Here is a 21,821-nt window from a genome sequence, read left to right on the forward strand (position 1 = left end):
GATCATATATATATATATGTATAGAGAGTATCCTCGGACCAGGCTTCATCCCCCCCAACATGTTATTGCCTCTGATCAGTGATCGCCAGATCATATTGTTACATTTTTCGTTAGATATATTGCTTGCGGAAATCACAATATCAATTAATTTGTATGATCTTTACATTATTTTAAAGTCAACAAAAGCTTTAATTTTTTTTATGCATGGCTTCGTAAGAATAGATTTACACATTCGCGGTTCCGTTTATGTATTTTTTAAAACCTTTTGTTTCGTATCTCTATATATATGTATTTTGAAAGTAACGAAACCGTTTTATTAGATATTTCAGATGAATATTTCGATTTTAGGGGTTGGAGAATACACTCTCTCAAAGATCTAAACTGATCGCTGTTTTTTCCACAATTATTTTTTAAGGATTTATGAAATCCTTTTTTTTTTTGGAATTCAGATTTTGAGAGATCTTATCGGCTGTGTCAATGTATTCGCAGATTCTTAATTTCTAGTTGTAATGCCATCTCTTCCTTTTTTTTTTTTTTTTTTATCATCTCTTCCTTTTAACTTAATTATAAGGAAGAATGAACATTTTATTAATTACATTTTGTGGTATTTACAGCCAAAGATTCGGAAGAGAAATGATAGACAGACCACCAGGATAAATCTACTTTTTGACTATCTAGGATGATGGAGTAGGGATTATAATTGATGGGACGTATTAAAGTTTTTGGATTCAGTATGTACATTATAAAAGTTTTGATGTTTTTCTTTTGGCAACAGTTTGTTGTAGGAAATTTATAATTTGTATTGCAATTAAAACCCAAAAGATGATGTTATAATCAGCTATATCATCATATTTGTGTAATCTCTATCCATTTAAGTCAAATGACATGATTTATAAACTATTTAGCTTTCATATGATTTTGTAAATTTGATATAAACAAAAAAAAATCAATTAATAATATATAAAATTTTGAAATGTATTAATTTTTAAGATTAAAAAAAACAAATTTAATATGGGATTTTTATTGACCTGATCTGACCAATACAGGATGGAATGTCTATGGCCAATAGTGAGACAACAACTTTTTTCATGGGCTTATCATTTTTTTATGGACTGTAAATGTTTATTTTGGGCTTTGAGACTGCTGCGATCGTGTTAGATCATACGGAGAGGCAAGTAACCTACAAGAAAACATAGGCATGAATAGATGATTTAACAAACAATTTGTCTGCGAAAGATATAGGACCAAAATTATACGAATTGTGACACTTTCATCAACTTGAAATAAGAAAAAAAAAAGGATGGATTTTTTCAACTAGTCACATACATTTTCTTTTTTTTTGGGTCAACATACATTTTCTTATTATACAATCAAAAAGTTCAAATCCATTAATTGTTATTGTCAGGTTAATTTGACGGAGACACGGAGTCAATAACCCAATGTTGACCATCGGTTTTGATCTTTAACCGGTTAATCTCTGCGAACAAATTCACAGCTCTCCTAACTCCTCTGTTATCCGCCGCCGTGAAATAATCGTGACCAAATATAACTCCACCGGGTCGGAGTATCCTAACCGCCCGGTTTATATCTGCCCAAGCGGAATTAAAATCGTGACCTGCGTCTATCTCCACTAGATCCGCCGTCACTCCCCACTCACACATCTTCTCCAAAGCAGAACCGGTCGAGAAAGGAACCGGCAATATCGAACCGGAAAACTCCGAGCTAACCACGTTTTGCATAAACTGGTACATAAGCAAAACGTCACCGTTCACCAAGGCCACGTCTTTGAACCGGTCTCGAAACCCTGGCCAGCCACGGAAGTCGTCTACGCAGAGTATCTGAGTCTCCTCGAGCCCAAGGCGGCGCGTGAGATTCGCCATGTGTATCGCCGACGCGCCGAGGAAGCTCCCGATTTCGACGATCGTCCTAGGTTTGACTCTGCGGATCAGATTCTCGAACACGGCTCCGTACGATCCCCAGCCTTTGATTCTTTTTCGCCGGAGGAGTTTAGCTGCGTGCGGTGGCGGGAATTCAGAGTACGGTGAAGTTCCGTTAAAGATTCGGTCTATCACCGTACGGCGAATCAGTTCAGGCAGAACAGGATCGCCGCATCGAGTTGTTACTCGGAAGTTGTCGATCGAACAATCTTGAGGTTTTGTCGTCTTCACGGTTCTCACTTCATCCGTAGAAGGTGGTGGCTGCTGCGGCGGCTGACGGTTGTAGTAGGCGGAGAAATAACCAAAAGCGTATGATAGTAATATGAAGATAACGTACGCAGTCTTGGTTTTCAAGAACTGGAGACCATCGCGTTTGTGAGGAAGAAGACGACGATCATCCTTCATGATCATGTTTTGGTGAGAAAGAATGAAGTAAAAAAAAAAGATTAAGAATGATTAATAGTGTTTGTAATTAACTTTATAGAATACGAATTATGGGAATTTCATTATTATTTTATTTGGCGGGTCAGTTTGTTAAGACGTTTAAATACAATCGGATAAGCGATTGCTCAGGTCGTGTGATATTAATTTGACTTTACGTGTCTAGAAAGTCACATGTGATGTATTCAGTTACAATCAAAATATTTAGCTTTTTTATTCTTAGACCTAATTAATTTTGTAATTTATGGGTATCCATCTTTAGTGGAGAACCGATCAATTGTTTCTCAGAAAACAAAAAAAAAAAAATTTACTATACATTTTTCTTTTTTATTTATTTTTAATATGTACACCAATAAATGAAAGACATGTGTCTAGTTTCAAGCAAAGCAAGTAACGATTTTAAAGGTCTCCAGCAAGTAACGTTTCTTTTGGTTTTAGCTTCTCTCTTCTCTTTTTATTATTTGTTTAATAAAAGTATCACCCTGAGTAACTCCCACTAATCATGCCCTTAGAAAACTGTAAACAAACTTAACACACTCCCCTAGACCTATTTAATCAATGAAACTGCTCAAGTTGAAGTCATTTTGCGCAAATTACAAATCTATATCTCTTTAGTGTATTTTACGAAATTATAAGGTATTATTAAAACCAGGACCTGAATAATCGACAATATTTAAGTAACAATCATGTTGCACAAGTCATTTGCAGCACTAAATTCGAAAGAATATAGAAAATGAGTTTCGAAAAATCTTAATTCGGCAAGAATTGTATGCATGTGGCACACGGCGAGATCGTCTAATCTTATGTGTCATATGTGCCCGTTTCGGTCTTTTCCATGAGCAAGCGATAACGAGTTCTCCCAAAGCTGTGCCTATTTTAGTAATTACCGAGAAGTTTGTCTTTTGTCCATTAAATAGAAATTTCTTTTTTAAAGATAAGGACGATAGTGTTGAACGATCAATTTCCACCGTCAAATTCTTCTCCAACTCCAGTCAAGTGTTTAAGCTCAATCAGCAAAGGTAACTTCTGAATTCTGATGCAACTAAGAATGATTTTACTACAAACCTTTGCCCTTTTCTTTTTTAATAGAAGCTCTGGAATATAGCTGAGTAAAGCTTCGGTTCCCCTAAAATAGCTGAGTTTTCTCTGGCGATCTGTTGTTAATTAAGCAAATTGAATATGTGATTTTTGGCTTTTATAACTGAATCATTACATATCTTTGTCTTCTGTCTGGGTTACATATGTGGAGTGTTGTTGAGTTTGGAAGAATGGTTGTGACAAAAATACTTTCAGGTTTAGAAGAAAATGGCTACATCATCAGGAGGTAAAGCCAAGTACATAATCGGTGCTCTTATCGGCTCTTTCGGAATCTCTTACATCTTTGACAAAGTTATCTCTGATAATAAGATCTTTGGAGGTATGTTTTACTCAAGATTTCATTTTTCTTCTTCCTTTTTGTGTGTTTCAACTTAGGGACAATCTTATCTTAATGGTGGTGAAAAACCTCAGGGACTACTCCGGGAACTGTCTCTAACAAAGAATGGTGGGCAGCCACGGATGAGAAGTTTCAAGCATGGCCAAGAACCGCTGGTCCTCCCGTCGTTATGAATCCCATTAGCCGTCAGAATTTCATCGTCAAGTCGCGTCCAGAATGAGAGAAACAAAAGTTCAATGCTTTCATTTTCAGAATAAGATAAATGACAGATGTTTTTCTAAACCAATCCGACCTTGTACTACTAGATAACAATACATTACAACACGGTTTGCGGAACTATTCCACAGTCTATCTTCTGTTAAAAACTCAAATAAGCTATTGCAAAACCCTTATGAGTAGACTCAGAAGTCCTAAATATCAACAAAACAAAGCTTTCATTTGGATCCTTTCACTTGCCATCATCTTTTCCTTGTCCATCTGCTCCATCTTGCTTGCCACCTCTAAGCCCCACTGTAGTAGAAAAAACAAATGAACACAACTTATCATCCAAGGATATATATAAGTCAGCAATTAATGAACTAAGTATTGTCTTAATCCAAAAGACTTGTTACCGCTTCCTCCAAGACTGGTTTCTGGTTGTTGCATCGCATGCTGCATCCCGTTGTTGTTCATACCCATTGGTCTAATCCCCATGTGTCCCTGCATAGCTTGTTGATGTATCTGATGCTGTTGCGGATCTTGAAGCTGGTGTGGGCTACCAAACTGTAAAGGACCTCTTGGAGGAAAAATCCCTGCGGGTGATGCTTGTTGACCCATTCCTGAAGCTTGTGGATGTTGCATGAAGTAGCCAGGTGGTTGCATCCCAGGATGCGGTGTCGTCATCTAACACAGCAATCAAACCCAAAGAGTAAGTAAACCTGATACAATCTATTTTGGAATTCGATATATATTGATTTGATCGATCTCAACTGAAATTAATCATCACAAACAAACCTGGGCAGCCATAGCTGGTGCTGGTGGAGCTCCTGGTGTAGGTGGTGGGGGTTGAGCGTCAGCAATTGCAGCAAGATACATCAAGTTCTTCTGGAGAAGAGCTTGATACCTGAAAGTATAGTGGAGCAAAATGATGTCTCTATAGAACCTCACCATTATCAATATTAATTCTCAGATTCCATAACTGTTTAAGAGATAGGAGATGTATATAAACTAAATTACACAAAAGGGGACACTTACTGGGCACATTCTGCAAGTTTTCCGAGATTCTGATTTTCCATGATTGCCATAATCAGCTTCTTGTTCTCATCAAGGTACTGTGTTTAAGCACATGAAAGACATTAAAGAGAATGAAGGACAAGTAAATGATGATGTAGCTTATCATCTAGCCACAAAAATTTATAGACGTCAAGCCACGTAACTATACAAGAAAGTATAAAACAACAAACGGGACCAATAAATCTCCAAACTTGAAAATCGAATTATTAAGTGTCTCGATCCAAATTAACGTAAAGTCCAAAATTTTAACAAAACCCATCAAGCATCTAATCTCCTAGTCCTAAAACTGTCTCTTATCATCAATAAACAGAAACATCAACACGAAGGAGAGTAAACAAAACACACTTGAGAGATTCCTAACTGAGTAATTACAAGAGATTCAAAGATAAACACAAATTACTGCCAAATGACTATTTATAGAACTCAAATCACAAAAACCCATTTGAGTCTCTCAGCACACACAAAAAAAAAAAAAAGAAGCTTGCTAACACACTAAAAAGAAACAATTGAAGAGAGGGAAAGAGAAGAAAGAAGGAACCTTTTGGATCTGTTCGGTAGTGATGTTGTTAGTAGGAGGAATGGAAGGAACCATCGGAAACATTTGCGGAGACTGCTGCATCTTCCTTCCTTCTTTCTTCTTTCTTCTTTACCCAACCAAAATGACCTAAACCCTAATTCCGTGTTTCCCCCGAAGAAAAAAAAAAACCCTTTCGAAGTTTCAAACCACACGGAGAAATTGGCAAATTGGAAAGGAAGATTTCAACAAAAAAAGTATTTAAAGAAGATAAAATCCTGCAAATTTAATTACTTGGATTCACCTGGATGTCGACGCACCTCACTCTCTCTCTCTCTCTCCGATTTTATCACCCCAAAAAAAAATGCCTCCAAATTTATTATTATCAGAAGAAGGAAACTGATATACCAAAACCTTTTACGCAAATCAGAAAGTTTTGAGTTCTTTAATCACACATATTGGGCCGTAAGATTATAAGGCCCAAATATTTAGGCCTTGCTACAGTCTTCTTTCTTCGCCTAAATTAGAGAGAGACTGACACACACAGTCACTTCATTACAGAGTCCCCTCTCTAACGGAAACACACAGTATCTTCTTTTTTCTTCTCCCTCTAAAACATTCGTAATTTCAATTTCTCACTTTTACCTTTTGAGTTTTCTCAAACTTTTCGATCCGGATCTGAAAGCAAAAAAAGATGGTGAGAGATATCGAAGATGAGATCAGAGTCGAGAAGAATCATCCGCAGCTTGACGAAGCTAGTCTCGAAGATGAGATCATCATAGTCGAGAAGAATCAACCTCAGCTTGACGAAGTTAGTATCGTTGATCTCCTCGACAGTCCTTATTCCGTAAGCGCCTCCTTTACAACCCTAAAATTTTCATTCTAGCTTCAAAAAATTTCGAATCCTGCCCTAGATGTTAGTCAAATTTGCTCTTACTGGTTTCCTGTAGAATTCGAGATCGATTCGTTTTTAATTGCTCTTCGATGAGCCTGATTGGTCTATTTTGTTAACTTTTGTGTTGTTAGGACTTAGGATCCAGACTATATGACTTTGTTTTGTGTGACTTTGCCTCAATGTTGTCTTATTCATTCATACTCCGTTGTGTCTGTTCACTCTCAGCTAGATGAATCTGTTGAAGAAATTGATTCTGTCAGCGAGAAGCTTAATGAACATTGTAACGTTTACTGTGATGATGACTTCGAATCTGCTCTAAACATCTTCCCTTATGTTCATGTGCCTCCAAAGAAGCGCAACTTTTGGAATTATGAGTTCTGCAGAAGAAGCTCTGAGCTGTCTACTGCTTGTATACTATGCGATCTTGCAGACGATTCTGTAGTGCCTTGTTCTGGGAAGGACTGTCCTCTCGCTGTTCACAAGAGATGTGCTGAGCTTGATTGTAAAGAGGATCCTGCTGCATCCTCATACTGTCCTTATTGTTGGTTGAAATATCAAGCGACTAGTTCCATGGCTGTTGCAGCTGCAAAGGCACATGAACACTCTTCAGCTCGCATGTTCGGTACTGAGCTGAATAGTGGAGATATAGCCGTGGCGAGAGAAAATGTTCAAGGTTCTGATAAAACACTACCAATGCAACTACATGAGAACCTCCATCAGATACGGAAAGCTGTCGAGCAGCTTAAGTCTCTAAATCTCCAGTTAGACAAATCAGCTGATCAGGTCATTGATATGGAGGAATCCTCCGGAGAAGCTTCTGTTGTTGTTAATGATCAGCCAAAAAGGGTTCTTTGGACAGTCGAAGAAGAAACCATGTTGATGGTAAAAAAAAAACCACCACTCTACCTCCACTTGTCTTACAATCTACTTTTAGCTTTAAATTCTTAGTATATGTTTTACTTTGGATATAGGTGGGAGTGGAAAAATATTCAAAAATAATCAATAAAAACATGCCATGGAAGAAGATTCTGGAGATGGGAGAAGGTGTATTCCACGTGAATCGCAGCTCATCCGATCTTAAGGACAAGTGGAGAAATATGGTACGTATGAGTCGATATTAGTAACTCCTTTCGCTGTAGAATCTTAACAAGTATTATATGAGGCATTGATAGCAAACGTTAAGACAAATGCTAGTAACCTTTTGAAGTAGTGTAAAGAAACTATGAGACTTTGACGCATGTAGATCTTTTTGGTAACAATTGTCCTGCCTTTTAGCAGTCTAGTAAAACTTGTATTGAGACATAGACGACAATGTCGTTTCATATCCCCTTATATTGATATTAAGAGAAGAGAATGTGTCTTTTGTTAGTAGCTGCCCTACTCTGTTTGTGTCTCTCTACAGCTTTTGTGTGAGAATGTGTCTTTTGTTAGTAGCTGCCCTACTCTGTTTGTGTCTCTCTACAGCTTTTGTGTGAGAATGTGTCTTCTTTAAACAAAACCGGGGAGGCAGACTATGAAGAATTTACAAACAGGTTTGAGGTTTCAGAATTTTGTAATATGAGGGATTACGAGTGGCAATCTGTTGTTGTTTTTGCCTCAGTTCATCCTTGTGGCATTCTGCAAACCCTGTCACCATTTCTTAGAATCTTTTGAATCTCTTCTCTAGTCGTAGCAATCAAATTCAACAGGCAACATAACAACTTCAAACTGAACAAATACTCTCTTTCTTTATAGACTTGTAGTTCTACAGAGCAAAGGCAGTATCGAAAGTACAACTGATTGATGTATTGACTAAAAATTTAACATGATTATCACTAAGTTCAATGCCTTTCTTAAAAATCTTCCTAATAAAGTCAACAAAGATAACATCTGTTACATTGTAGAGTCTTAATAAATACTATAACTTGTCGTACAAGTACCAACTGTTTTCGCAAATAAAGGTGGAAAATTTATGAACTTAAACCATAAAACCACGCAAATATATTCTACCTTTTTATACGGAGTCAGTTAAATTAATAATAGATCATATTAATACCAAATAATTGACAAAGAAAAAACTCAAAAATTTTATATTATGACCGAGACTTGGTTCAGGTGGAGATTGACTTGGTCATCATCGTCGTCGCAGAGATCGGAGATCAAAACGGCGAGAGAGAGAAACGCGGGAGTGATGAATAAGATGAGTCCAAGAGGAACCATCCAAAGATGAGAATTTGTGGGATGGTATTTGTAAAGCCAATAGCTTAGAAACAATCCTCCACATATATTCACAATCATCAAATATAAGAACACCATTGAAGACGTTCTTTTCCTCTCCTTCTTCGTCTTCGTCTTCGTCTTCATATTCGTATTCATGTTGCTTTCGTGGCTCATTAGCAAGACTGCTAGAGAATCGAAACAAGTAGTAGTGATGATTCAATTCCAGGCTTTTTATTACTTCCTTTGCTGGGAAATTAGGCGAAGTGAAAGAAAAGAGATGGTAGATTTAATATTATCTTTTGAGTGTATGAGTAAACTCTATATATATATGCAGTCCGGTTTCTATTCATGCAGGTTGGTTAGAAAATATAATTTCAAGATTAGACCCGGTTTAATTTGGTATGTATCGGTTTTCTAGCGAAATATAGTTAGATAGATGGAATATTTTATAATTTTTAGAGGACTAAGTTTTCGTATAGAGGTATTCTATAGTAGTACTCTAAATTTATCATTTCTGTTACGAGGCGAAAAGAAACGTGGGGAAGGAATTAGGCAAGGCAACAACGGTGCCGTGTGGTGCGAAGCAGAGTTAACGTATTTGTACAAATTCACGATTGAATCTTAAAAGACATTATATGCTTGTATCAATTTTTATTGACATATATAAAGATAAATAAGAAACACAATCTGACCCGACTCTACTATTTATACGTATGAATATATCTAACTTCGTTACTCTCATACGGGCAAATAATGAACCCTGAAAGCAAATTATGTGAGGAAACAATTAGGTCCTTTGACCATTTTTGTTTAACATTTTTCAACGAATGAAAGTGGAAGTATATAGAAGAATTATTGTCTTTAAAATATATCGAAATTATCATCATATAATTTCATACAAATGCTGCTTTTAGTATCAAATTCGATCATGTTTGTCTTGACAAATTTAGTTGCCAATAATATAATATAGTGTTATTTTTGTTAGGCCCTAAAGAGGTCAACAATGTTAATGGGCCATTTAAGCTTTAATGGGCTATACATTAATAATACTATCGTCTTATCTGAATCGAAATATGTAGGACCCAGATGGATATGCTCGGTCTAGTGGAGCTAGAAACGGATCCAAACCGAAAAAAAAAGCAATTACAAAAATCGAAACAAAATAAAATGGGAAAAATGCTAAAAAAAACTCGAAGTTATTTTTATTTGGACGTTTAATACCCAATGATTTTGGATTGGAATAATAATATACCAAATAATAAAAATGTGTTATATAAAACCCAAAATAATTAGTTTTGTTATTTTCATATCCACGATTTTTCAACAAAATCAAAATTCTAATTTTACCCCTGGTTATCTAATTAATTATTAATTTTATATTAAAAAAATCTCGGTTTTCTGTTAACCATATCAAACCGAGTTAACCGGTATTTAATTACTTTTAAAATCGTTTCTTCAACCTTTCGCTATCGGGTTGGTAATTTTTTGATCAAGATGGAGCAGACTCGATCGGGGAACAATTCTGGGTGAGTTGTTGTGTTCATTTTTATTTTTTTGGATCATACAAAGAAGAAGAAATCGGAAATTCCATAAACTCGAAAAAAAACCATGGAAGTATCAAGCTTGGAACCAGAAACTAAATCAAGAGGATTCGAAGAGTTGTTAGTTTGGTAATTAAAAGCATGATGGCTCTTTATAGAACTCAAAGACTCGAACCCAGAATTAGATCGAGTAGCCATCCACATAATCAAACCCTATAAACCCGTTCACACCATCTAAACCCAAATTTTTCAACTTTAAAAAAATAAGATTGAAACTTTAACACTCAGAAATCAAATCCAAAACCCCAAACCCTCCTTTGATCAGATGTTAAAAAAGATACAAACTTTGAGGAGGTGAATCATCTTACGCCATGGAAGAGAGCCAAACGAAGCTTGAAACTTCTTCACCTTCTAACTCCGATGAAACTCTTGCTACTGAATAATCCCGTAAATCTCACCCATCACCGATTTCTTCTTCTTTGTATGATCCAAAAAATAAAAATGAACACAACAACTCGCCCAGAATTGTTCCCCGATCGAGTCTGCTCCATCTTGATCAAAAAATATCCAACCCGATAGCGGAAGGTTGAAGAAACGGTTTTAAGAGTAATTAAATACCGGTTAACTCGGTTTGATATGGTTAACAGAAAACCAAAATTTTTTATATAAAATTAATAATTAATTAGATAACCAGGGGTAAAATTAGAATTTTGATTTTTCATTTATTGAAAAATCGTGGGTATGAAAATAACAAAACTAATTATTTTGGATTTTATATAACACATCTTTATTATTTGGTGTAATTTTATTCCAATCCAAAACCATTGGGTATTAAACGTCCAAATAAAAATAATTTCAAGATTTTTTTAACATTTTTCCCAAAATAAAATCCAAAAGAAATAAAGCAAACAAAATCTGGAATGAAGAAGTTCAAGTTGATAACATAATGAAATTGCTATCATATGATGGCGACGTGATATTATTGTACTCCCGACTTAAATGAAAAATATTTAAAACAGACTCTCAATTATTGAATCGAGTGGTTCAGTTTGCATTATTGCATTTTTTTTTTCTTTTTCTTTTTGTTCGTAACAATAATATTTAAAAAAATTATTAGTAGTTATGCAATAACTCACTAACTCACTGTCTGCCACATTTTCATTTTCTGCGTGTTTTGGCTGTATTCTATATTTTATCAAAACATTATAAAATATATGAAAGAAATTAAGAGAAATAAATAAACAAAAAAAAAAAAGGAAAGAAGAAAAATAAAAACATTATCACATTCTGATGACTGTGTCATCTGAGTTTATCAAGAAGGATATGTGATGTGGGGTTCATAGTACAGTTTACCTTTTTACTCACATGGAAAGTTCAATTATCTTATTTTTGTTTAAAAACCAAAGTTTAGAACCGTTACATATTTTTATATGACAAACCAAACAATAAGGGGAGATCATCATATTCATATAGATACTATACTTTCCAACTTCAAACATTTAACTTTGAGCATGAGTAGAGAAGAATGGAATGAAACACACACAGAAAGATATACACACACAATTAGGATTAAGGACATCAAAAATCACATTTCCTAAGACCAAAACAAGATTGGGGTTTCAATATATATATTTTACCACACACACAGAGACACACAAAATATGAATGGATAGGAGAATGAACGTACATTCCATATAGTACGATTCAACATACACACGGGATGGACGCGGAGCATGAAAATAATAGTATATAAGGGGGGGGGGGGGGGGGTGGGGGGGTACACGTGGCGACAAGAGGCGCGTGAATCACAGACGCTCCTAATAAATCTCTGGCTCGTCCACTTCTTCTCGTTCGCCTTACATTCAGCCACTAGAAGAAGAGATCGAGAGAGAGAGAGAGAGAGAGAGGATCACATTTTTTCTGAGATTTTTGATTCTTTCATCGGATTCTTTTTTTTGTGTGTGGTTTTTGTTCGGCGGTGATTACATAATGAGCGGGAGCAGAAGGAAGGCTACGGCGCCGGCTAGTAGGACGCGAGTTGGAAACTATGAGTTGGGAAAAACTCTTGGAGAAGGCAGCTTCGCTAAAGTCAAATACGCCAAGAACACCGTCACCGGTGATTTAGCCGCTATCAAAATCCTCGACCGTGATAAGGTCTTCCGTCACAAAATGGTTGAACAGGTTCGTTCGTGTTATAGTGTGTTTCTTGAATACGTAACGAAATTCACGTACGTACGGATTTTTTTTAATAATAAATATAATTAAAGAACAGTTTAGTTTTGTGATTAGGGACCTACATGTCCTAGGTAGGTATTAACGTTATACTATTAGTACAGTATTATTAGGTTGATTAATGATTGACTAGAGTTTTAAAAATACTAATACTTTAAAATTTTCGAATTTATATGACTGTTGTGTATATACGGATTTGAAGATCTTTTGGAACATCTATGATCTAGTTAGGACATGGATTTTGTTTTGAAACTGGCTCGCATCTGAGCAAGATTTAGTTTTTGTTATGAGCAAGGTCTTGGAGATTTAATGAGAGCATAAATAATGGAAGTTTCCTTTTGTTTTTTGTTGTGCAGCTTAAAAGAGAAATATCGACAATGAAACTTATTAAACATCCAAATGTTGTTGAAATCATTGAGGTATTGATTTGAAGAAGCTTATCACTTTCTTTTTTTTAGTTATTCCTTAAATGCTAATATTAGTTCTGAATCTTAAGACGAGACACCTCTATGTTCTGTTTGTGTGGATATAGGTTATGGCTAGCAAAACGAAGATCTATATCGTTCTTGAGCTTGTCAATGGAGGTGAACTTTTTGATAAAATCGTAAGTCACCAAACAAACACTGTTCTTGACATATTTTTGTCATTTTAAATCAAATTGAGTTTTGATCTGTAAACATCGCTTATGAGAGTTGGCAACAGATGTTGAGAGTTTTAGTAAGATGTCCCTGTAATCCTGTATATATAAAGATCAGTTCTAATGCAACACTTAGAGTTTCCTTTGTCTGTTCTTTACTAATGTCATTCTTTTGATTTGTATCATATATATATAGGCGCAACAAGGAAGACTTAAGGAGGATGAAGCTCGGAGATACTTTCAGCAACTTGTCAATGCTGTGGATTACTGCCACAGTCGAGGGGTCTACCACAGAGATCTCAAGGTCTTTCTTTTTGTTTCTTCTGTACCTTCTTCTTATTTTCCTGCGTTATGATATTTATCCTGTTCAAGTTTTCATATGCTATGTGATATGTTGCTTGCTGCAGCCTGAGAACCTGATCCTTGATGCAAATGGTGTTTTAAAAGTCTCTGATTTTGGGTTAAGCGCCTTCTCACGGCAAGTTCGGGTAATGCCTTCGGCTTTTTCTATTGGACATCATGGAAACTTGGCTTCTGCTGAAATTTGATTCAAGTGTTCTAATCATTATTCTTTTTGAATGCAGGAAGATGGTTTGCTCCACACAGCTTGTGGAACACCAAACTACGTTGCTCCTGAGGTATATACGTACTTTCAGAAGTAGAAAAAGCAAAGCATATAGAGTGTTCTGTAGACGCTCCAAAGATAGAATCATATGTAGGCTCTAATTTCTAGGGCATATTTGTTTGACTTGCGGTCAGGTTTTGTCGGACAAAGGCTATGACGGAGCAGCAGCAGATATCTGGTCTTGTGGTGTAATTCTATATGTGCTCATGGCTGGTTACTTGCCTTTTGATGAGCCAAATCTCATGACATTATACAAACGTGTAAATTTTCTTTTCCTCTGCTTCTTCTTACTTACTTTTTCTCAGTACCTTTTGTAATCTCATCTTTGGTGTACTTCAGATATGCAAGGCTGAGTTTAGCTGCCCACCATGGTTCTCTCCTGGTGCCAAGAGAGTCATTAAGCGTATTCTCGAACCCAGCCCTGTAACCGTAAGCGCCTCTTACATGAATGCATAGTTGTGAATTTGAGACTTTAGATGCTGTCAACTTTAAGATCAAACGGTCTTTAATGTGCAAGAGCTTAACAATACTTTGTTTTTTCTTTGTTTCTATATCGCAGAGAATAAGTATTGCTGAGTTACTAGAAGATGAATGGTTCAAGCAAGGATACAAACCGCCATCATTTGATCAAGATGATGAGGACATAACCATAGATGATGTTGACGCTGCTTTCAGTAACTCCAAGGTAAAAAAAAACCCAACCGCCATTTTCCCAATATTCTCTGTAGTTCATTTAAAGTAAAGTAACTAATATTACTATGTTGTTCCGCTACTATAGGAATGTCTTGTGACAGAGAAGAAGGAGAAACCTGTATCCATGAACGCTTTCGAACTTATCTCTAGCTCAAGAGAGTTTAGTCTTGAAAACTTGTTTGAGAAGCAAGCCGTACGAACTGTTTTTCTACTTACTATATGTTTCGATTGTCTAATATTATCATATGCATATATGGGGTCGTCTAACTAATGCTGTTCTTTTTTGTTGTTGCAGCAACTTGTGAAGAGAGAGACACGGTTTACGTCTCAACGATCTGCGAGTGAGATAATGTCGAAAATGGAAGAAATAGCAAAGCCATTAGGCTTCAATGTCCGCAAAGACAACTACAAGGTTTGTTCGTTCGTCTTCTTGATTTTGTCTGTGTCAATTTATGTCTTTGTGGCTCCAACTTTATAAAACATTGTTTGATAAAATCGCAGATAAAAATGAAAGGAGACAAAAGTGGTCGTAAAGGTCAGCTCTCCGTAGCTACAGAGGTAAGAAGAAAGATAGGTTTTGGTGATAACTACACTCCGGTTTAGTTCGGTTTTAGGATTTTGGTGAATACTGTTGTTATCTAACTGTTTTGGTTTGGTCATCGGTTTAATAGGTGTTTGAAGTTGCGCCATCGTTGCATGTGGTAGAGCTTAGGAAAACCGGCGGTGATACCCTTGAGTTTCACAAGGTAATAATGTTTCAGTTCAATCTTTATCCGGTTCAGATCCGGTTAACACGCCGAACAATTGGTTTATGTTTGAAATTATGTTTTGCAGTTCTACAAAAACTTCTCATCTGGATTAAAGGATGTAGTCTGGAATACTGATGCAGCCTCTGAAGAACATAAGCAATAAGATATAATAACAAGTTGTTTATCAATTCAGATTTTTTTTTAATTAAAGTCGAATTTGTATAATGAATTAGTAACATTTGGAGTAACATTTAAAGAATTAGTAATTCATTATTAACATTTAAAGAATTAATTTGTATAACTTTTTGTTGAATTAGTAACATTTGGAGTTGGCAAAATTAAAATATATTGCTAACAAAAAGAAGCCGAACTTATTAGAAGTGGGCTTCTATGGAGGAGGTATAGATCCTTAGGTTAGCGCTTAGCCATATGCGATCTGCCTCAAAACTCGGTTTTGGCTTACTTTTATGTTTGACTCAAACGTCAAAGTCAAACAGTTGAATTAGTCAAACGTCCAATAAATGAAAGGGATCGTTGCGTAATAGTCGGGAAGTTCACTAATTGAGTATAGTTGAAACAATAATATTGTCACTTTATGGTTACGGTTTTGGCAAGTGGCAACGATTCACACTTCACAATGACACAATACCGATATGGAATACAATGATAACATAATTAAGACTGGCAACAAAATAAATTAACTGGAAAACCAACGTACAAAGTGTGAATCTAGATTGTTTTTTAAAATAATGGATTGGTTAACAAACTGCAATTCCAAAAGTTAATTGTTATGCTTTATAGATATACTAGAATTGGATCCGTGCTAGAGCACGGGTTGAAATTTCTTCTGTATATTTTGTAGTTTTTATTTAAATCACTATATATATGTGAATGTTTTATTTGTTTTGAAAGTCTTTTTTCTTTTGGGATGAAACATTATGCCATGAAATCATGTTCTGAATATGACTTATGAAATAATATCTATTTTATAAAATAGTCTAGTAGATTTACATTTTGATCCGTGGTACACTGCAGGTTAATTTAATTGTTAAAAAAAAAAAAAATTTGTTTGTTAATTTTATTTGATTTGTTTAGTTTTTAAAATTATATATTGTATTTTGATTGTTAATTCTATGACTTAACCCACAATATAGCGCATATTAATTTTATGACCAAATATGTAACATATGTTTGTCAAAATCATTTTAACCAAAAAAGCCTCTACCAAATAATATTATTCGAAACTTTAATTTAATCTGAGAAATTATATTTCTTGTAATTTCAATCCGTGCTCTAGCAAGAAATCAAATTTCTTGGATTTTTTTCGTATTATAGTGACATATTATTGACTCAGGCTATAACAAATCAAATTTGAGTGTTTATAATTTTAAATTTTTGATCTATCATATATTTATGATATTCTTAAAAATATCAAATTAAACATTTTTAAAGTATGACTTTGAATCTTTGTCTAGTTTTGTCAATGTGGTTGAGACATTTTATACATTTTTTATTCATCAGTTGAGCAATATATGTCCGTTTAAAAAAGTTTAAATTACATCATATGTAGAAAAAATTATAAATTTTATTAACTAAATATATTATATAATAATTTAAATACAAAATCAAATAAAAGTGAAAGAAGAATCACATATATTTGTTTTAATTAGGTTGAAAGATTTCCTTATCTTTTAAATGTTACCTATAATTGATTTTATATGTTACTATAATTAACTAAATGCATATTATCCCTAATTACCAAAAATCAAACTAACCTATATATTATGATACACCTAAATCATGAATGTCATAAGTCTATAATCAAAAAATCATATATATACTTATTATATAGTCTACAAAAATAAGTTATGTACTTCCCAAATATTAAATAGGGGGATACTATTACACACACAAAAAATGGTTGTATATAGCCAATGATAAGACTATACATTGTCCATGTCAATGATAAAAAAACTTGGAAAGAAATTGTGGCGGATAAAAGACCTTAAAATTTGTCGCTACTTTTGTTGCTAAATCCATAAATTTTTCAAAACAGATGACTATGATTTAGCAACAGAAACATGTGTAACAGAAAAATTGGTTGCTTATTAGCAATTTAGCATAATAAATCTATAATAGTCGATATAAAAAGAAAATCAGTAAACATTTTGTCGTCGTGTTGTAATAGATTAATACCATGATTCAATATTATCCATTTAAATGGTTTTCAAACAAACACTGTATCATCTACTTTTTAATCGTTAAAAATAAATATTAATTTAAGGAGTAATTCATTTTTTTATAGGAGTTAAGCTAAGCCTACACATCTGTTATCATTCAGCAGCGTACTAAGTAATACAGTACTATGCATATGATATTACACGGCCAAAATAAACCCTTTTATCCATATAGTTTTAAGTAGACTAATATCGTTTATTTATGCTGCAACCATTTAAATTGTTAGTCCTTTTTTATATTATTGTATAGTTGTGAAAATATGTGTACATACATATTCATACATTGATGACGGACTGGTTTCTAGTTAGTTGGTATTAAGCCGACCAACATTAATTGTTGGTTTATGTCCACACATGGGCACCAGTCCACCATTCAATATCATCATTACCCCATTTTTTTTAACAAATTTATGCTTAGATTTAATCTGTTTATTAATTAGTTCTCCACTGTTTACATATGGTCATTATACTGTACATGTATACACATAAACCTAAAAATATGTATTATTAGCATCTGATGATGACCTGGATCGTTCTTATATTGAAGTTAGAGAGTTGGTACGTACTGTCGAAACATGTGTTTCGTGTATCACGATTAATCGAAACGACATCGTTGGAATGTTGTATTTTTCTCTGTAATTTCCTAATATGTGTGAAATTTGGGTTTATCTTGGGCTTCTAACTAAAAACCAATTGGCAATTAGTAGATTGACCCTAACTCTTTATATATTAATGATAATCCCTTCAAACTTCAGATGCGGGACTTGGATTGTATCCAACAATATGTATCGAGTTTACTGTCTTATTTTGCTTTGTAATAATCAATAGCTTGGAACATTCTTTAGAGAAAAAGTATGCTTTTTGGTACTCGTTTCAATTATTCTTTAAATATGTCAAGATAGCAAGATAACAAAATAGATTTGGTATTCTTACGCTAATAATAACTAATAAGTTGCTTGCTGCTGGTTGAAATGATTTTCAGTTTTTCACACTACAGCGCACGAAATATACGGAATGTTTTTTTTTGTTGGTTTGTTTTCGCATAAATTAAAAAGTTCTATCAAAATGGAAAGAAGATGCAAAATAAGCAAAGATCCAAAGATATTAATTATAAATGATTGGCTACGTTATGATACTATAAATATTTACAGAAACTATTTGCATTTTATCAATAACTTTATCATATTGGAAAACAAAACAGAGAGGAGTCCACTTTAGACCTAAAATCCGATCATTTTTAGTTTACCTACAGATTAAGCTACTAGGTTACAACTTACAACTACCCCATCTGAGATTCTGAGGTCCATTTTGGACATCTGGACACAACCAATTTTATTATGTATATAACAGAATACTCGAAAATAAATATACAAACCCAGCATTAGTGACTTTTTTTTTTAACACTTGTTTTTTTTTTTTTTAACACTTGCAATGACTTCTTTATAATTCTAATTTATAAAGAAATATGGTAAATAATTTGTTACATCAACGTCTTAATGAAGACAGCAAGATTATACATAAATTGATAATGACAACAATATTGGAACAGCTAATAATAATATGGATGGTATACATATATATAATGAAAAAATAAAAAAATCGAAATGTGCGAATATTGATAGGTAATAATAGTATATATATAACTCATTATGAAATTACCATGGCCCATAATAAGGAGTTTGTATCCATGAGGGATACATTTTTATATAAAAAAGAACAAACTTGGAATTTTGGGGACACGCTTTCGTCTACCACTGTAATTGCAAATTGGACAGCAAACGCTTCTCATTGAATGAAAGAAACGTTTCTCGAACACGTTTCTTCCTTTTAATCTACAATATACTACAAAAATATTGTATCAGATTATATAAATTCGATTGATCATCCCCGAAATTTCTCTCACTCGATTTTGTATACACATATACGCTTGCTAATTGCTATGCTAATGAAGGTTAAACAATAATAGAAAGTTATGGTTTAATGAGAAATTATAGTAGTAGAGTACTTGTCTCTGAATAACAAATTAGGTTATAAACAATAATAGAAAGTTATGGTTTAAAGAGAAATTATAGTAGTAGACTTGTCTCTGAATAACAAATTAGGTTATAAACAATAATAGAAAGTTATAAGATGCCTAAATTTTGATGTATGAAACCCCAAGTTATGATCTACCATATGACTTATGAGATTCAGCTGGAATTTGCTAGACTTTTTTGGTGAAAATGTTACTCCATTTATAACTTGCATTGTTCGTGTGAACAAAACATGACAAAATAATCTGACTAGTTAATTTAATTATCAAGGTCCCATGTAAGTAGTTGAGCTAATAGTAGTATCTCGGAACCACCCACCATTAAATTCGAATATTATTCCATTTTTTGTTATTTTTAATCTTATTTCTCTTTCTTGCACTTAATAGCAACTCTATATATCTCTCCATTCCTACTTGCCCTAATTTCACCAAAATCCTCCTAATTCACCTGTTTTAGACTTTCCATTCTCGTTTTCTCTCTCTCTCTCTCTCTTTCTCTTTCTCCAAATTTGTGTATCGTTTAATCATTAACATTGTCCTTCAATCTTTGGTTCCAGTTTAAAATATTTCGACCCAAAGCTGTACTGATCATGGAGAGAACAAATAGTATAGAAATGGATCGAGAGAGATTAACGGCGGAGATGGCGTTTCGAGATTCATCATCGGCCGTTATAAGAATCCGTAGACGTTTGCCGGATTTGTTAACGTCCGTTAAGCTCAAATACGTGAAGCTTGGACTTCACAACTCTTGCAACCTCACCACCATTCTCTTCTTTCTTATCATTCTTCCCTTAGCCGGAACCGTGCTGGTTCAGCTAACCGGTTTAACGTTGGATACGCTCTCCGAGCTTTGGTCTAACCAGGCGGTTCAACTCGACGGGGCCACGAGACTCGCCTGCTTGGTTTTCCTCTGTTTCGTTTTGACCCTCTACGTCGCTAACCGGTCTAAACCGATTTATCTAGTTGACTTCTCCTGCTACAAACCGGAAGAGGAGCGGAAGATATCTGTGGATTCGTTCTTGACGATGACGGAGGAAAACGGATCTTTCACAGAAGACACGGTTGAGTTCCAGCAAAGAATCTCGAGCCGGGCCGGTTTAGGAGACGAGACTTATCTGCCACGTGGCATTACCTCAAAACCGCCGAAGCTGAATATGTCGGAGGCACGTGCCGAAGCTGAAGCCGTTATGTTCGGAGCCTTAGATTCCCTCTTCGAGAAAACCGGAATTAAACCGGCAGAAGTCGGAATCTTAATTGTAAACTGCAGCTTATTCAATCCGACGCCGTCTCTATCGGCGATGATCGTGAACCATTACAAGATGAGAGAAGACATCAAAAGCTACAACCTTGGAGGAATGGGTTGCTCCGCCGGATTAATCTCAATCGATCTCGCCAACAATCTACTCAAAGCAAACCCTAATTCCTACGCTGTCGTGGTGAGCACGGAAAACATAACCCTAAATTGGTACTTTGGAAATGACCGGTCTATGCTTCTCTGCAATTGCATCTTCCGGATGGGCGGAGCCGCGATTCTCCTTTCTAACCGCCGACAAGACCGGAAGAAGTCAAAGTACTCGCTGGTCAACGTCGTTCGAACGCATAAAGGATCAGACGACAAGAACTACAATTGCGTGTACCAGAAGGAAGACGAGAGAGGAACAATTGGTGTCTCTTTAGCTCGAGAGCTCATGTCTGTCGCCGGGGACGCTCTAAAGACAAACATCACAACTTTAGGACCGATGGTTCTTCCGTTGTCGGAACAGTTGATGTTCTTGATTTCGTTGGTCAAAAGGAAGATGTTCAAACTGAAAGTGAAGCCGTATATTCCTGATTTCAAGCTAGCTTTCGAGCATTTCTGTATTCACGCAGGCGGTAGAGCGGTTCTTGACGAAGTGCAGAAGAATCTTGATCTCAAAGATTGGCACATGGAACCTTCTAGAATGACTTTGCACCGGTTTGGTAACACTTCGAGTAGCTCACTTTGGTATGAGATGGCTTATACCGAAGCTAAGGGCAGGGTTAAAGCCGGTGATCGACTTTGGCAGATTGCGTTTGGGTCGGGTTTTAAGTGTAATAGTGCGGTTTGGAAAGCGTTACGAGCGGTCTCGACGGAGGAAATGACTGGTAACGCGTGGGCTGGTTCGATTGATGATTATCCGGTTAAAGTTGTACAATAAACGGTTGAACCGGATAATTATTATATATGTAATTGTGTTCTTCTTGATTGTTTTTTGAATTTTTTTTTTTTAAAATGTAAGTTGTCGACTGAAAATATATAATTTAATTAATTTTATGGATGTGTGTTTGGTATACGTTAGTTGGTTTTTTGATACTTTTGGGTAAACCAGAAATTTGGATATTTATCTCTAGTCAAACAGAATT

At 35.0% G+C, this 21,821-nt stretch overlaps 6 protein-coding genes across 7 annotated transcripts; 4 read left to right on the forward strand and 2 right to left on the reverse strand.

Moving 5' to 3' along the window:
- Positions 1-1,284: 1,284 nt before the first annotated feature.
- On the reverse strand, positions 1,285-2,491 carry LOC104754262 (uncharacterized). Its single transcript, XM_010476405.3, has one exon. It carries the CDS (start codon positions 2,346-2,348, stop codon positions 1,407-1,409), a length of 942 nt encoding a protein of 313 aa, XP_010474707.1. The 5' UTR covers positions 2,349-2,491; the 3' UTR covers positions 1,285-1,406.
- A 722-nt stretch (positions 2,492-3,213) lies between these two features.
- On the forward strand, positions 3,214-4,152 carry LOC104754260 (uncharacterized). Its single transcript, XM_010476401.3, has 3 exons — positions 3,214-3,397; positions 3,672-3,795; positions 3,888-4,152. Exons 2-3 carry the CDS (start codon positions 3,684-3,686, stop codon positions 4,031-4,033), a joined length of 258 nt encoding a protein of 85 aa, XP_010474703.1. The 5' UTR covers positions 3,214-3,397; positions 3,672-3,683; the 3' UTR covers positions 4,034-4,152.
- Positions 4,031-6,029, reverse strand: LOC104754261 (GRF1-interacting factor 2). Of its 2 annotated transcripts, none has more exons than XM_010476403.3 (6): positions 5,894-6,029; positions 5,624-5,756; positions 5,047-5,123; positions 4,807-4,915; positions 4,425-4,695; positions 4,031-4,323 (listed from the first exon to the last, which is right to left on the reverse strand). In XM_010476403.3, exons 2-6 carry the CDS (start codon positions 5,702-5,704, stop codon positions 4,262-4,264), a joined length of 600 nt encoding a protein of 199 aa, XP_010474705.1. In that variant the 5' UTR covers positions 5,705-5,756; positions 5,894-6,029; the 3' UTR covers positions 4,031-4,261. The 2 variants fall into 2 exon arrangements, with proteins under 2 accessions (XP_010474705.1, XP_010474706.1); XM_010476404.3 differs by having other exon boundaries at positions 5,904-6,020.
- Positions 6,030-6,099: 70 nt separating this feature from the next.
- Positions 6,100-7,865, forward strand: LOC104754259 (uncharacterized). The gene is made up of 3 exons (XM_019238655.2): positions 6,100-6,446; positions 6,720-7,376; positions 7,466-7,865. The coding sequence occupies exons 1-3, from the start codon at positions 6,294-6,296 to the stop codon at positions 7,613-7,615; spliced, it is 960 nt and encodes a 319-aa protein (XP_019094200.1). The 5' UTR covers positions 6,100-6,293; the 3' UTR covers positions 7,616-7,865.
- A 3,829-nt stretch (positions 7,866-11,694) lies between these two features.
- On the forward strand, positions 11,695-15,458 carry LOC104754258 (CBL-interacting serine/threonine-protein kinase 9). The gene is made up of 14 exons (XM_010476399.2): positions 11,695-12,415; positions 12,823-12,885; positions 12,999-13,070; positions 13,300-13,407; positions 13,511-13,591; positions 13,688-13,741; positions 13,863-13,988; positions 14,068-14,157; positions 14,288-14,413; positions 14,507-14,614; positions 14,717-14,833; positions 14,923-14,979; positions 15,093-15,167; positions 15,256-15,458. The coding sequence occupies exons 1-14, from the start codon at positions 12,224-12,226 to the stop codon at positions 15,331-15,333; spliced, it is 1,347 nt and encodes a 448-aa protein (XP_010474701.2). The 5' UTR covers positions 11,695-12,223; the 3' UTR covers positions 15,334-15,458.
- Positions 15,459-19,853: 4,395 nt separating this feature from the next.
- LOC104754257 (3-ketoacyl-CoA synthase 1) lies at positions 19,854-21,751 on the forward strand. The gene has a single exon (XM_010476398.3). The coding sequence runs from the start codon at positions 20,030-20,032 to the stop codon at positions 21,614-21,616; it is 1,587 nt and encodes a 528-aa protein (XP_010474700.1). The 5' UTR covers positions 19,854-20,029; the 3' UTR covers positions 21,617-21,751.
- The last annotated feature ends 70 nt before the right edge of the window (positions 21,752-21,821 follow it).

Source organism: Camelina sativa, chromosome 17 (assembly GCF_030686135.1).
Source record: "Camelina sativa cultivar CO46 ecotype springtype chromosome 17, ASM3068613v1".
Taxonomy (NCBI): domain Eukaryota; kingdom Viridiplantae; phylum Streptophyta; class Magnoliopsida; order Brassicales; family Brassicaceae; genus Camelina; species Camelina sativa.

Coding starts and splice junctions, on each gene's coding strand:
- LOC104754262 (XM_010476405.3), bottom strand. CDS start 2,348: ATGATCATGAAGGATGATCGTCGTCTTCTTCCTCACAAACGCGATGGT.
- LOC104754260 (XM_010476401.3), top strand. CDS start 3,684: ATGGCTACATCATCAGGAGGTAAAGCCAAGTACATAATCGGTGCTCTT. Junction 3,796..3,887: donor TGATAATAAGATCTTTGGAG/GTATGTTTTACT, acceptor GAAAAACCTCAG/GGACTACTCCGGGAACTGTC.
- LOC104754261 (XM_010476403.3), bottom strand. CDS start 5,704: ATGCAGCAGTCTCCGCAAATGTTTCCGATGGTTCCTTCCATTCCTCCT. Junction 4,916..5,046: donor AAACTTGCAGAATGTGCCCA/GTAAGTGTCCCC, acceptor CTATACTTTCAG/GTATCAAGCTCTTCTCCAGA. Junction 4,324..4,424: donor AACCAGTCTTGGAGGAAGCG/GTAACAAGTCTT, acceptor TTTCTACTACAG/TGGGGCTTAGAGGTGGCAAG.
- LOC104754259 (XM_019238655.2), top strand. CDS start 6,294: ATGGTGAGAGATATCGAAGATGAGATCAGAGTCGAGAAGAATCATCCG. Junction 6,447..6,719: donor TCCTCGACAGTCCTTATTCC/GTAAGCGCCTCC, acceptor GTTCACTCTCAG/CTAGATGAATCTGTTGAAGA. Junction 7,377..7,465: donor AAGAAGAAACCATGTTGATG/GTAAAAAAAAAA, acceptor CTTTGGATATAG/GTGGGAGTGGAAAAATATTC.
- LOC104754258 (XM_010476399.2), top strand. CDS start 12,224: ATGAGCGGGAGCAGAAGGAAGGCTACGGCGCCGGCTAGTAGGACGCGA. Junction 14,834..14,922: donor TCCGCAAAGACAACTACAAG/GTTTGTTCGTTC, acceptor ATAAAATCGCAG/ATAAAAATGAAAGGAGACAA. Junction 15,168..15,255: donor ATACCCTTGAGTTTCACAAG/GTAATAATGTTT, acceptor TATGTTTTGCAG/TTCTACAAAAACTTCTCATC.
- LOC104754257 (XM_010476398.3), top strand. CDS start 20,030: ATGGAGAGAACAAATAGTATAGAAATGGATCGAGAGAGATTAACGGCG.